The 13,559-nt window shown below is 47.3% G+C and overlaps 3 protein-coding genes across 9 annotated transcripts; 1 reads left to right on the top strand and 2 right to left on the bottom strand.

Annotated features, from left to right (window-relative positions):
• Window positions 1–13: 13 nt before the first annotated feature.
• On the bottom strand, window positions 14–3,813 carry samd10a (sterile alpha motif domain containing 10a). Of its 5 annotated transcripts, none has more exons than XM_061271885.1 (6): window positions 3,427–3,813; window positions 1,782–1,848; window positions 1,252–1,433; window positions 839–1,007; window positions 621–767; window positions 14–233 (listed from the first exon to the last, which is right to left on the bottom strand). In XM_061271885.1, exons 1-6 carry the CDS (start codon window positions 3,526–3,528, stop codon window positions 211–213), a joined length of 690 nt encoding a protein of 229 aa, XP_061127869.1. In that variant the 5' UTR covers window positions 3,529–3,813; the 3' UTR covers window positions 14–210. The 5 variants fall into 5 exon arrangements, 4 of the variants coding, with proteins under 4 accessions (XP_061127869.1, XP_061127870.1, XP_061127872.1 ...); XM_061271886.1 differs by having other exon boundaries at window positions 621–742; window positions 839–996; XR_009713482.1 differs by having other exon boundaries at window positions 218–233; window positions 621–742.
• Window positions 3,814–3,948: 135 nt separating this feature from the next.
• LOC133149445 (fibrinogen C domain-containing protein 1-B-like) lies at window positions 3,949–6,584 on the bottom strand. 3 transcript variants are annotated; one of them, XM_061271876.1, is made up of 9 exons: window positions 6,443–6,584; window positions 6,159–6,253; window positions 5,602–6,056; window positions 5,276–5,421; window positions 5,020–5,113; window positions 4,795–4,925; window positions 4,536–4,632; window positions 4,278–4,457; window positions 3,949–4,190 (listed from the first exon to the last, which is right to left on the bottom strand). In XM_061271876.1, the coding sequence occupies exons 1-9, from the start codon at window positions 6,512–6,514 to the stop codon at window positions 4,105–4,107; spliced, it is 1,356 nt and encodes a 451-aa protein (XP_061127860.1). In that variant the 5' UTR covers window positions 6,515–6,584; the 3' UTR covers window positions 3,949–4,104. The 3 variants fall into 3 exon arrangements, with proteins under 3 accessions (XP_061127860.1, XP_061127861.1, XP_061127859.1); XM_061271877.1 differs by having other exon boundaries at window positions 5,662–6,056; XM_061271875.1 differs by having other exon boundaries at window positions 5,276–6,056.
• Window positions 6,585–9,297: 2,713 nt separating this feature from the next.
• Window positions 9,298–12,546, top strand: LOC133142655 (fibrinogen C domain-containing protein 1-B-like). The gene is made up of 8 exons (XM_061264053.1): window positions 9,298–9,484; window positions 9,658–9,752; window positions 9,856–10,492; window positions 10,655–10,748; window positions 10,843–10,973; window positions 11,144–11,240; window positions 11,319–11,498; window positions 11,583–12,546. The coding sequence occupies exons 1-8, from the start codon at window positions 9,413–9,415 to the stop codon at window positions 11,834–11,836; spliced, it is 1,560 nt and encodes a 519-aa protein (XP_061120037.1). The 5' UTR covers window positions 9,298–9,412; the 3' UTR covers window positions 11,837–12,546.
• The last annotated feature ends 1,013 nt before the right edge of the window (window positions 12,547–13,559 follow it).

Raw genomic sequence — 13,559 nt, 5'->3', positions numbered from 1 at the left:
CTCACACGCAGAATTTGATTCAGGTTCAGGGTTTTGATATGGTTTTCACAGATACAAATATAAACACAACAAAGACAAATTATAATAAATCACAACAGAAGAGATTGCTGTCATCAGTCTGTTGAGTGTGCACCTGCACTTAATATTACGACCCAGAAAATGTTTTTTTCTTTGAAGTACTTAAAACGTCCACATTTCTGGTCCGTCCGCTTATGACCTCTTTTGAAAGGAACCTGAGAAAAAGTGGAGAGTTCAACATCATTTGATGCATAAGCGCAAACAATTGGCTTCACCAGACATTATAAATATTCACAAAGCAAAAATGTTATTTATGGGGCCCTCTGTTTCTGTCATTAATAAATGATGGGTCAATCATTGTTGAATTCTAATGAGCATGATAACATACACAACATGAGCAGGCGGGTTTTGATTGACACAACATTCCAAGTAATAAAGAACTAAGTGCATTGCTCATCATCATTGAGGTCAGACATCACCAAGCTAGTAGTTTGGAGCGCGATGGTTCGGTCATGTCATACCTACAACGCTGACCTTTGAACTGCACTGTTTTTTGTGTTTTGAAATAAAAAATGGCACAATCCCAATTTGTGGTAACAGACCTTCCCCTCTGCTGAGCAGCTGCAGGTTGCGTCCTTCTTCCCGAAGCTGTAGCTGAAGAACTTGCCCGAGCAGCTCCTGCCTCAGTGTCTCCTGCACCAGTCCCATCCTCTTCAACTTGTCGCTGTTGAGACGCAGCAGCGCCCGGCCTCGGCGTGGCAAAAGTTACAAATCACTTTAGGTTGCACCAAATTGCAATGAAATGGCACAAATTGTGCACCTGTGATGGCATGATGGGAGAAGGCCTCCACGTAAGCCAGGTAGTTGTGAGGACAGTGCTTCTTCAGCCATTTGCAAACGTCCTGCTGCGTCCACAGAACTACCGGTCGGACCAAGCTGGGCTGCGTCGGGCTGGTGTTGTAGATGCTGTAATTGTGGCTGGAACGATACTGTGCACAACGCACAAAACAGTCAACACCAAAGCCACAGCCTGTGCTACTTTAAAGTCCGCGGAGAAGAAAACAGCCTCCATTCTGTGTTCACAAAGAGGCTGTGTGTCACGACCCATAGCCGGTGGACGCATTTGCCGGCAGTTTTTTTATTCTTTCAAATTGTCTGCCTCTTTAAGAAAAGGATGCAGTTAAGGATCAATAATATCTCGGAAAGCAAGCGGTACATGTCAGTATACTGCACCTGGCAGGCGTCGGCGCCCGGTCGCTGCAGCAGTTTGACCGCCCGACCTGCCGCAGCCTTCTGGCCTCGGCCGTCGTGCCATGTCAGGTTGCCGCCCGTGCGTGCGCTCAGTTGCTCTTTAATGTCGTCGGGCAGAGCTCTGTACTCCACGGCTGGACGACAGAAACTAAAACTGGATGCTGCTACGGAGGGAAAAGATGATGAAAGATAATAAACGTTGGCCTGCACACACACAGCCCATCGGTGTGCGATGATGTTATCATGAACGACGTGCCCGTACGCGCTTCGATGATAACAACAACAAAGAGGCCACACGGCAACGTTCATACTCATCCGAGTTTCAGTCAAGAATCTGCTTTTAGCATTTTCAGAGGGGTAATTTAATGTCTCCGTTCCTCAACGAGCAGAGGAGGCCATGTTGGCAGACGTCCAAGCCCGCTCAACAGCAGGCGGTTGAGAAACATCGGCTAATTAAAGAACATATGAAAATACAGTAAACATGCTTCTCTTGGCACAGAATGCAACCTTACTGATTGATGGAGCAGATTTGGAGGAGGCTTGCACGCAGATGTGTTTGTGTGTACCATCTTGAACTGACTAAAGAGAATTTGTAAAGAGGACAGACAGGTCAGTCTTTCAGAAGCGACAGGGGTGTGCAGACTTTTATCTTCTGCAAATCTTGCTGAGTTTCTTTCCCAGTGTTTGTATCTTGTAACTTGAGTGAGGAGAGGCAAACATGCCAAATATCCTTTACGATAGAACATTGTTATGTCCCCCTCAGGCTGCTGATGTAGATCATTAGGAACAGTTGTCCAAATTCCCTTGCTTTAGTACAGCCTGAAAACGCCCGGAAGCTCAACAACTAACATTGCGGAAAATAAAAATGTACATTTGATATAAAATAGGAATCATAATAAACAAACTAGCTGATCAATCCATTAAACACGTGATGCATTTCTGACTAAGAACCAAACAAGAACACACATTTCCAAGTGGGTTGCCATAATTGGAGCATTTTAAATCAAGAGAGGGCGACGCCTCAAAGTGTTTTGTTGCGCACAAGAGTCGAAACTAAACAAATACCTACGACTACCAGCAAGCTGTCCAAAGTGTATGTCATTGTTTCTAATGACAAGGTCAAGGTCACGCTTAGTGTCAATTACACAGTATGTGTGAAAAATACAGTGGAGTAAAATTTCATTCCAAATCGCCTACAGTCCTAAAATAATAATTTAGTATAAAAATCTGACTATATAGATCAAATATCAAAATATCACAAGTCGAAAATAAACAATCCAAAAGTAAAGCATGCGTTTTGCGCCATTTTTTTACTACAACCACAAGACAAATATACTGAATTTCCTAAAGTAACACCACCTCTAGCATGATGGCATAACCATCATTTTAGACTTTTAGAATCTTCATTTTAAGCATAACATGACATTCGTGAACATTAGCTTGGATGTAGGAAAAGTGGACAGACTTGTCTTCAACGTGAGGTAGAGGTGTCAAAATGAATTGATGAATCGACAATAAATCCATGAGTACTTTAATAATCAAGTAAGTGTTTGGAGACATTTTTTTCACTAAAGATTGTCCAAATCTTCGGATTTTAGGCTCTCAAAAGTAATACATCTCTGACTACTCTCATCCTTTGTGAAAGCAGATTGGTTTATCGTTTGTGTTTAGTCCAAATAAGAAAGGGGAGGTGATTTCCTCGTCGTTTTGGACACTAGCCATAGCGCCAGCCCAGGAGCCGCGTACTAGTTGTGGACTCCCCTTTCACGTGCCTGCTCTGCTCACAACACAACACGCCGCCGCTCACTGCTCCCGGAAAGAGGACGCAAGCAACAATGAACTGGATTTCAAAATAAAGTGGCGTCTAATGTCCGAGGTCAAACGCGGCGATATAAATCGATGTTTACGTTTAGCATCGATGCCAATGAATCGTAGAGCATTATATCGATTAATCGATGTGTATCGATGAATCGTTACACCCCTATAGTGTATGTAGAAAAAAAATTACACACATTAAAAACAAGTCCAAAAGTAGTTTAGCAACCATGGCTTTTGTTAGATTGCGCAATCGAGTTGAAGTTAATTATGTACGAGGTTCCTTCAAATGAACTATCAATGCATCTTTCAGTACCTAATGAAATAAAGTAATATGCCTACCGTCAACAGCCATGGTGCTTCCACGCCGCGCGGATTTATTGGTGCATGATCTCGGGTGGCGGCAGCAGCAACGGCAGCGGCAGCAGAGACACCGTCCCGCATCCTCTCAGCTCTTGTCCTAGTCAACCAAGAAGCCCTTCCAAAGCAGACCGCAATGACGCGCACTGGCTCTCTTCACTGACTGGTTCACACCATGACGTACACTAGTGTGTGTGTGTGTGTGTGTGTGTGTGTGCGTGTGTGTGTGTGTGTGTGTGTGTGTGTGCGAGCGAGCGTGCGTGGCTCTTTCTCAAGCGCGCGCAGGAGCTCAAAGTGAAGCCCCAGGCCTCTAATTAAAGCAGCCAGTGAAGACAGACATACAAGCGCATGAAAAGCCGTATTCCAAGCATCTCCTCTTGAAGTAATGGACAACTGTGCAAGCCTGCAGGCCTTCTATTATGATGGTAAATAAAAGAAGTGGCACGCCGTCACATGTGAGAGAAGCTGGAGTACCAGGAAGAAACCCAACCATGCTTGCGCAGGTTTCATACGCAAACCGCACACATTTTACTTTGAAAAGTCTCATGGCGCACCACCAAACAATTCACAAAAGTATGCAGTGTCCAATTCACAAATTGACATCCTCGAAACAATATTTGGGGACTCTATCGTCCGTTATTTGATGAAATGCTTGCTTGCTCACAGTTTTTGTACTTTCTGGAACGCCACAAGATGGTTAAAAGATGGCGTGAACATCTCCCCAGAATGCTGGGTGAAACGATCGCCTGCAAAGCACACAAACTTGCTTTTGAGCACACGCAGGCGGCGCAGGCTCTCGAGTGTGCCCCCCCCCCCCCGGCGGGAGTCGCTACCTGCGTTTCCAGAGTAGCCGCTCACATACAGCGGGTAGCCGTCCAGGTCGGGGTCCATCGAGTTCCGGCCCACCGTGAACGTGTTGTAGAGAGCGTAGTATTTGGCGCCGTCGAATGCGGTGAAGTCGATCCGCAACTGGTAATCGCCCGAGGCCGTCAGAGCGTGGATATTTTGCAGGCCTGCAAACACGCAAAGGCGGCGGCGTCACGTCACGCAAACCACAAAGGCTTGACAAGAAGGATGTCTTTGTTTCAGACCGAGCCAGTGCTCTCCGGAGAGGCGTCCAAAGCCCTTTCGAAAGTCGTTCCAACCCCGAGAGAAGTCGACGGTGCCGTCCTTTCTCCTCTGGATCACCTGCAAACGCGCGCACACACACACACACACACACACACACCATCAGCGGACCAAACGAGCATGACTGGCCAACTGGCCGTTCAGCATTGAAGAAAAGTGCCAACTTTATTGGGGAAGGCTTCACGAGGGGAACTTTGGGGTGTTTTTGGTTCAAGCACTTACGGTCCAGCCTCCCCCGTCTTGCCACCTGTTGCAGTAAGCCTCAAAGCTGTTGGACCCTGTAAAGATGGTATAGACATCACTTGTGGACTTTCCCGCCGCCATGATGTCACTGCAGTCTCTGGGCATGAGACCTGAAGCAAAAAAAAACAAAGAAAAAACATGTGAGAGCGCAAACTAGATGCCCGCTTTAAACGAACTGGACACGCTCGCTCGCTCACTAGCTACCATGGAGTTCCCTGTTAAGGGTGGGCTGATCCACCACCTTCTGCCGCAAGCTGGACAAAGCCGAACTCAAGTCCTTGTTCTCTTGTGAGCGCGCCTGCGCACCAAGCGTTTGAAAGAACTGAAATGAGATCTTCAACTGGGACACTTTGTTTGCATGTTTCAACAATACTTTCGTTCTAATTCAAAGGAGATAGTAGTTTGTGTGTAAGAGGAGGGAGGGAGGGAGGGACGTTATGTCCTGAAATGTGCACCTCACCCGAGACATGCTGTTGTAGTCCGTCTTCAGGTCTTTCAGTGTCTGACTCAGAAGCCCTTTGTCGCTGCTAATCTCCTGCCAGGCTTTGGCCAGCAGGCTCTGACCCGCGTTGTGACTTGCCTTCAGCTCTGCCAATGCGGTCTGACCTGCCTCCTGACCTGCCTTCAGCTCTGCCAATGCCGTCTGACCTGCCTCCTGACCTGCCTCCAATGCCGTCTGACCTGCCTTCAGCTCTGCCAATGCGGTCTGAGTCTTCTCCAGGTCGCTGGAAATGGTGCCGTGACCTGCCTTCAGCTCCGCCAATGCCGTCTGACCTGCCTCCTGACCTGCCTTCAGCTCTGCCAATGCCGTCTGACCTGCCTCCTGACCTGCCAATGCGGTCTGACTCTTCTCCAGGTCGCTGGAAATGGTGCCGTGACCTGCCTTCAGCTCCGCCAATGCCGTCTGACCTGCCTCCTGACCTGCCTTCAGCTCTGCCAATGCGGTCTTACCTGCTGTCTGACCTGCCTTCAGCTCTTCCCATGCCATCTGACCTGCCTCCTGACCTGCCTTCAGCTCCGCCAATGCCATCTGACCTGCCTCCTGACCTGCCTTCAGCCTTGCGCGTGCGGTCTGACCCTTCTCCAGGTGGTTGGAAATCGCGGCATGACTTGCATTCAGCTGTGCTAAAGCGGTCTGCAGGGCCGCCCAGTGGCAGGCTAAGTCGGTGCAGTTGCGGTCCGGGATGCTGTTGGGCAAAGTCGCTACCAGCGCGCCCAACTCTTTGACGATGTCCTGAGGCCTTGGAACACATATAGGGTATACATGAAGAGGGGGGGGGGGGGGGAGGGGATTGTAACTTGTGGTGGTCAAGTGTTTGTTCATTGCGTGCGCGCGTGCGTACCTGTTCAAGTAGAAGAAGACGATGCTTTGGATGAAAAGCACGACCAACGGGAGCGTGGGGACCGCCAGAATGGAGCTCCAGCGTATCTGAACAAACTGAGCGCAAACGACGTCACAGGCGGCGGCTCTCTCTCCCTCTCTCCCTCTGTGTCTGTCTCTCTCTCTGTGTCTCTCTCTGTGTGTCTCTCTCTCTGTGTGTCTCTCCCCCCCGACGGAGCGAACGACTTGCAAATGCTTTCAACTCGACCTAGCCATTCGTCAAGCGCGTGCGCGTCCGATGCGTACCTTGCGCTTCGGTGGTTCGCCGATCAGCTTCTGGGTGCTTTGGTTCATCTCGAACCACTTGTCATTTGACATTTTGCGCTCTCCTTCTATTCTTGCTTACTCCGTACGAATGTCCCTCGATGTGTACGTGTTGTCTGTTCTGCGCGAGTCTACTGCCGTATTTTGTGTTTAGCCAAGTGACGTGAAGTTTTCATTGCACTCGACGTTGGTTTTGACCTTGCTTGCGGCAACGAGACGGGACGAAACCTCTGTCTGGGCTCGGTCGGTACATTATTGCGAGAGAGCGCAAAAGCCCGACAGAAAAGGAACGGGCACAAGGTACACAACACAAAATGCGCCCTCGAGCAAGTTCAAGTTGTCAGTGACAAGATTTCATTGATTGATTGATTGGTTGGTTGGTTAGTCTTTATTTATCGATCTATCTATTTCTTCATTCACCTATACATGTATTTTTGAATTGATTGATTCATTCCTGTATTTCCTCATTTATGCGCATCTCCCAATGTTGCGCACGCACGCGCACACTAACCGTTACACGTGAACGTTTCACGAACGTACATACCTTGGTGACTAATATTGACAGGCGGTCATGCAAGGGTTTTAAACAAGGGCGGCGTCACCCTCTCATCTGTGCATTTGTTCACGTTATAGACATTGTTGTCCTTATGTTTCCCACGTCAAACCCGCTGCGTGCTGATTGACCATTTCAATCTGCTGACACAGCTCGGCGCTGATACGACTGCGGAGGACAAATGGAGATGCAGAATTTGCAGGTTATACTATCAATACTTAAAAAATACAATACAAAAAGCTAGAGCTGTTTTTTCAAAGGCGGCCCTTACACTAAGCAGACTAGGCTGCAATAAAAATAAGACATGCTTTTTTTGGGGTTTGAATGATCCTTTTCTTTCCAAGTTGTTCGAACTCATATGAAAGCATCATTTGATAATTTCATAAAAGGCACCCTCCATTTTATTTGAACCATTATATCCCAATATGCATGGATATGAGTTAGAGCAACTGAGAAAGAAAATAATAATGGCAAAGTATATATATACACTACCGTTCAAAAGTTTGGGGTCACAAAATTGTTTGGGTGACCCCAAACTTTTGAACGGTAGTGTAAATATTATAATAAAATATTATGAATAAAATATTATGAATTATACCTTATATTTGTGTGAGATTATAGATAATCTATGAATATAAGTATACATATATATTATAAGATTTTTTTACACAGAAGATTATATATATAATCTATAAATAATTATCTAAATAAATATATACACTACCGTTCAAAAGTTTGGGGTCACCCAAACAATTTTGTGACCCCAAACCTTTGAACGGTAGTGTATATATTTTGGGGTGGTTGCATTTATTGGATAGCGACAACAGTTCTGTGCGTGTGTGTTTCAAGAAATGTATATGAATCCATTTAGGTGCATATTTTATGACTAGAACATGAAGTCATTGTTTCAAACATGTAAATAATACAATAATAGTATAAACAACATGCAGAAAATATTGTATCAATCTTGAAAATGTCAATATTAGTCACCAACGGATGTACGTGCGCGCGCAACATTGGGAGATGCGACGTAGCGTTGTTAACCTTGGTTAACTGGGGACCTCTAGTGGTCACGACTCACCATAGCAGAAGTCAACATCCTGTTGAGGACTCAAAATTTGCCATTTTTCGCATGTCCTGAGTGTTGTTAGTCACCTAAATGTTGAACAGAGGTTGTGATTTACCCAAGTCAAATTCCTTGTTTGGCACGCTCAAACATGACGAATCAAAACTCTTGAATCTCAGCACTTTTTGGAACAAGGTAGACAATACTGTCAATAGGTCTTCAGACGTCTTTTACTATGACCACTTGTTTTGGAAGAGACAGAGTACAAGGCTGCAAATAGACTAACTCCCCCCATTTAAATTCACACCTTTGTCCGTCCCTCATCTGGACCCTAGGACCGTTCCAGGATCACTGGCGACGGCGTGTCCGAAGGAGTATCTGACTCTGTGGTCGCCGTCCAGTCAGAGACGTGAGTCAGCTTACCTATCCATCACTCTGCTTCAGTCCTATTTTTTGGGGGGGCATGCTATTCGATGACCGTACGGCGACCTTGAGTGCTTTGAAAGGCGCCTTATCAATCAAATGTAGTGTTACGATTACTCGACGACAAAGTCTGCCGTTTGGAGCTGCGTCCTTTTTTTTCTGAAATAGCGCCGGCCGGGCTCGCGACGTTACATGGCTTTGAGAGCTCTTGTCTTTCTTTGTGTTTCAGTCCGTTTGGTTCGCAGTTTCAACGTCCCTCTGATCGGAGACAAGACACCACGCCATGGCGGCGTTTGGTATTGCTCACCACACCATGGTGGCGTTTGGTATTGCTCCTCTTTATTCTTTCTTGCGCACTCATCATATACACATGCGCTTTTTGTTTTTGGTCACGCACACACGCACGCATTCACAGCGTCAAACGTGGGAATCGAACTCACGGTGTCGGCACCAATGTTCCCTCTAATTTTTCAAGTGTCTAGTGTAAGTGTAATAGATAAATGAGGAAATGCAGGAATGACTCAATCAATTCAAAAATACATGTATAGGTGAATGAAGAAATAGATAGATCGATAAATAAAGACTAACCAACCAACCAATCAATCAATGAAATCTTGTCACTGACAACTTGAACTTGCTCGAGGGCGCATTTTGTGTTGTGTACCTTGTGCCCGTTCCTTTTCTGTCGGGCTTTTGCGCTCTCTCGCAATAATGTACCGACCGAGCCCAGACAGAGGTGTCGTCCCGTCTCGTTACCGCAAGCAAGGTCAAAACCGACGTCAAGTGCAAAGAAAACTTCACGTCACTTGGCTAAACACAAAATACGGCAGTAGACGCGCGCAGAACAGACAACACGTACACATCGAGGGACATTCGTACGGAGTAAGCAAGAATAGAAGGAGAGCGCAAAATGTCAAATGACAAGTGGTTCGAGATGAACCAAAGCACCCAGAAGCTGATCGGCGAACCACCGAAGCGCAAGGTACGCATCGGACGCGCACGCGCTTGACGAATGGCTAGGTCGAGTTGAAAGCATTTGCAAGTCGTTCGCTCCGTCGGGGGGGAGAGACACAGAGAGAGAGAGACAGAGAGAGAGAGACAGACACAGAGGGAGAGAGAGAGAGAGCCGCCGCCTGTGACGTCGTTTGCGCTCAGTTTGTTCAGATACGCTGGAGCTCCATTCTGGCGGTCCCCACGCTCCTGTTGGTCGTGCTTTTCATCCAAAACATCGTCTTCTTCTACTTGAACAGGTACGCACGCACGCGCGCGCGCACGCAATGAACAAACACTTGACCACCACAAGTTACAATCCCCCCACCCCCCTCTTCATGTATACCCTATATGTGTTCCAAGGCCTCAGGACATCGTCAAAGAGTTGGGCGCGCTGGTGGCGACTTTGCCCAACAGCATCCCGGACCGCAACTGCACCGACTTCGCCTGCCACTGGGCGGCGCTGCAGACCGCGTTAGCACAGCCGAATGCAAGTCACGTCGCGCTTTCCAACTACCTGGAGACGAGTCAGACAAGGCTGAAGGCAGGTCAGGAGGCAGGTCAGACGGCATTGGCAGAGCTGAAGGCAGGTCACGGCACCATTTCCAGCGACCTGGAGAAGACTCAGACCGCATTGGCAGAGCTGAAGGCAGGTCAGACGGCATTGGAGGCAGGTCAGGAGGCAGGTCAGACGGCATTGGCAGAGCTGAAGGCAGGTCACGGCGCCATTTCCAGCGACCTGGAGAAGACTCAGACCGCATTGGCAGAGCTGAAGGCAGGTCAGACGGCATTGGAGGCAGGTCAGGAGGCAGGTCAGACGGCATTGGCAGAGCTGAAGGCAGGTCAGGAGGCAGGTCAGACCGCATTGGCAGAGCTGAAGGCAAGTCACAACGCGGGTCAGAGCCTGCTGGCCAAAGCCTGGCAGGAGATTAGCAGCGACAAAGGGCTTCTGAGTCAGACACTGAAAGACCTGAAGACGGACTACAACAGCATGTCTCGGGTGAGGTGCACATTTCAGGACATAACGTCCCTCCCTCCCTCCCTCCTCTTACACACAAACTACTATCTCCTTTGAATTAGAACAAAATTATTGTTGAAACATGCAAACAAAGTGTCCCAGTTGAAGATCTCATTTCAGTTCTTTCAAACGCTTGGTGCGCAGGCGCGCTCACAAGAGAACAAGGACTTGAGTTCGGCTTTGTCCAGCCTGCGGCAGAAGGTGGTGGATCAGCCCACCCTTAACAGGGAACTCCATGGTAGCTAGTGAGCGAGCGAGCGTGTCCAGTTTGTTTAAAGCGGGCATCTAGTTTGCGCTCTCACATGTTTTTTCTTTGTTTTTTTTTGCTTCAGGTCTCATGCCCAGAGACTGCAGTGACATCATGGCGGCGGGAAAGTCCAAAAGTGATGTCTATTACATCTTTACAGGGTCCAACAGCATCGAGGTTTACTGCAACATGTGGCAGGACGGGGGAGGCTGGACCGTAAGTGCTTGACAACCACCCCCCCCCCCCCAAAAAATCACCCCAAAGTTCCCCTCGTGAAGCCTTCCCCAATAAAGTTGGCACTTTTCTTCAACGCTGAACATCCAGTTGGCCAGTCATGCTCGTTTGCTCCGCTGATGGTGTGTGTGTGTGTGTGTGTGCGTTTGCAGGTGATCCAGAGGAGAAAGGACGGCACCGTCGACTTCGCTCGGGGTTGGAACGACTTTCGAAAGGGCTTTGGACGCCTCTCCGGAGAGCACTGGCTCGGTCTGAAACAAAGACATCCTTCTTGTCAAGCCTTTGTGGTTTGCGTGACGTGACGCCGCCGCCTTTGCGTGTTTGCAGGCCTGCAAAACATCCACGCTCTGACGGCCTCGGGCGATTACCAGTTGCGGATCGACTTCACCGCATTCGACGGCGCCAAATACTACGCTCTCTACAACACGTTCACGGTGGGCCGGAACTCGATGGACCCCGACAAGGACGGGTACCCGCTGTATGTGAGCGGCTACTCTGGAAACGCAGGTAGCGACTCCCGCCGGGGGGGGGGCACACTCGAGAGCCCGCGCCGCCTGCGTGTGCTCAAAAGCAAGTTCGTGTGCTTTGCAGGCGATCGTTTCACCCAGCATTCTGGGGAGATGTTCACCACCAAGGACCGCGACCAAGACAAGTGGGATAATGGCAATTGCGCCACCAGGTGGGATGGCGCTTGGTGGCACGAGTACTGTCACTGGACCAACCTGAACGGGCTGTACAAGGCAACCGGCACCTGCAACGGTCACAATGTAATCTGGAAGGATTTGGGGTCAGCACGGTTTACCTGCCTGAGATTCGTGGAGATGAAGATCCGGCCCAGAAAGTGAGCGGTCGGCCGGCGGAGCCTGGGAACGGCATCCCCGTGGGATCACGTGGGTGCTGCCCGACGTCACCTGTAACTCCATCTGAGGCAGTATTTCAGCTCAAAGTATTTTTGTTCATGCCTCTTAATGGTGATCAATGAGGCGGAAAATTTTTCTGTGTCGTTTCCCACGGACCCGTCTTAGTGACGGACCACCAGCAAAATCTCCGCTAGAAAAGGCCAGGTTTTCTAAGCTGTTGACTAGCCAAGTTATAGTTACAAGTTTCTTAAGCCTTATTAACCACCTCTCACGCCTGTATATGCAGCTAATAAGGTAATGAGGGTGACGTTTTTGTGTTCCATTGCTGAAGTCGCATTTGATTTATGTACCTTGTTTATCCGTAGCATTGTAGCTTACAGCTGAATGTATTCTCACGTCAGTAAGGACTGTTAAAGTAATATTTCATTACAAGTGTTTTAGGAGTTAAGTTTCTTTTTTTTTTTGGAAAATTTGGATTTTGGGAACGAGGCCAACTGATTAATTTCTCCACCCATTCCAGCAGTCTCCTTTTTGTCCCCTCCCTTTACGAAGGTTGAGTTTTACAATCCAAAGAGGTTTGCGACGCCATCAGTCTCGCTGGAATGACAAATGGCGAGTGGAATTGTCGTTGTTTGTACAAACAATGGAGATGTTTCACTTTTTTCCCTTATTCATTAAACTTTCTCTTGATAATCCTTTGATTTGATGATTGATTGTTTTTCACGTATATTTTACGATGTGGAGCGAATCGGAATTCAAACAAAAAATTCTAGATTGTTTTTGCTTCGGTTGTCGAACAAAATTCGGAGGTTGAATTTTTTTTTTTTTTTTGCTGTTAAATTTAAAACCAAACGGCACATTTTTAAAATGAACTCCCAATGGATTTGGTTGAATGACATTTTTTGTGTATATAGATCAAATATCAAAATATCACAAGTCGAAAATAAACAATCCAAAAGTAAAGCATGCGTTTTGCGCCATTTTTTTACTACAACCACAAGACAAATATACTGCATTTCCTAAAGTAACACCACCTCTAGCATGATGGACTAACCATCATTTTAGACTTTTAGAATCTTCATTTTAAGCATAACATGACATTCGTGAACATTAGCTTGGATGTAGGAAAAGTGGACAGACTTGTCTTCAACGTGAGGTAGAGGTGTCAAAATGAATTGATGAATCGACAATAAATCCATGAGTACTTTAATAATCAAGTAAGTGTTTGGAGACATTTTTTTCACTAAAGATTGTCCAAATCTTCGGATTTTAGGCTCTCAAAAGTAATACATCTCTGACTACTCTCATCCTTTGTGAAAGCAGATTGGTTTATCGTTTGTGTTTAGTCCAAATAAGAAAGGGGAGGTGATTTCCTCGTCGTTTTGGACACTAGCCATAGCGCCAGCCCAGGAGCCGCGTACTAGTTGTGGACTCCCCTTTCACGTGCCTGCTCTGCTCACAACACAACACGCCGCCGCTCACTGCTCCCGGAAAGAGGACGCAAGCAACAATGAACTGGATTTCAAAATAAAGTGGCGTCTAATGTCCGAGGTCAAACGCGGCGATATAAATCGATGTTTACGTTTAGCATCGATGCCAATGAATCGTAGAGCATTATATCGATTAATCGATGTGTATCGATGAATCGTTACACCCCTATAGTGTATGTAGAAAAAAAATTACACACATTAAAAACAAGTCCAAAAGT

This window comes from Syngnathus typhle, linkage group LG2, assembly GCF_033458585.1.
Source record: "Syngnathus typhle isolate RoL2023-S1 ecotype Sweden linkage group LG2, RoL_Styp_1.0, whole genome shotgun sequence".
Taxonomy (NCBI): Eukaryota; Metazoa; Chordata; class Actinopteri; order Syngnathiformes; family Syngnathidae; genus Syngnathus; species Syngnathus typhle.
This window is presented reverse-complemented; position numbering and strand designations above follow the sequence as displayed.

Excerpts from the sequence above, each read along its gene's own strand:
- samd10a (XM_061271885.1), bottom strand. The coding sequence starts at position 3,528 with ATGCGGGACGGTGTCTCTGCTGCCGCTGCCGTTGCTGCTGCCGCCACC. Across the intron at positions 768-838 it reads CTCCCATCATGCCATCACAG|GCCGGGCGCTGCTGCGTCTC; the intron begins GTGCACAATTTG and ends TGCCACGCCGAG. Across the intron at positions 234-620 it reads GCTGCTCAGCAGAGGGGAAG|GTTCCTTTCAAAAGAGGTCA; the intron begins GTCTGTTACCAC and ends ACTTTTTCTCAG.
- LOC133149445 (XM_061271875.1), bottom strand. The coding sequence starts at position 6,514 with ATGTCAAATGACAAGTGGTTCGAGATGAACCAAAGCACCCAGAAGCTG. Across the intron at positions 6,254-6,442 it reads GCGAACCACCGAAGCGCAAG|TTTGTTCAGATACGCTGGAG; the intron begins GTACGCATCGGA and ends GTTTGCGCTCAG. Across the intron at positions 4,926-5,019 it reads CCTTAACAGGGAACTCCATG|GTCTCATGCCCAGAGACTGC; the intron begins GTAGCTAGTGAG and ends TTTTTGCTTCAG.
- LOC133142655 (XM_061264053.1), top strand. The coding sequence starts at position 9,413 with ATGTCAAATGACAAGTGGTTCGAGATGAACCAAAGCACCCAGAAGCTG. Across the intron at positions 10,974-11,143 it reads AGGACGGGGGAGGCTGGACC|GTGATCCAGAGGAGAAAGGA; the intron begins GTAAGTGCTTGA and ends GTGCGTTTGCAG. Across the intron at positions 11,241-11,318 it reads CTCCGGAGAGCACTGGCTCG|GCCTGCAAAACATCCACGCT; the intron begins GTCTGAAACAAA and ends GCGTGTTTGCAG.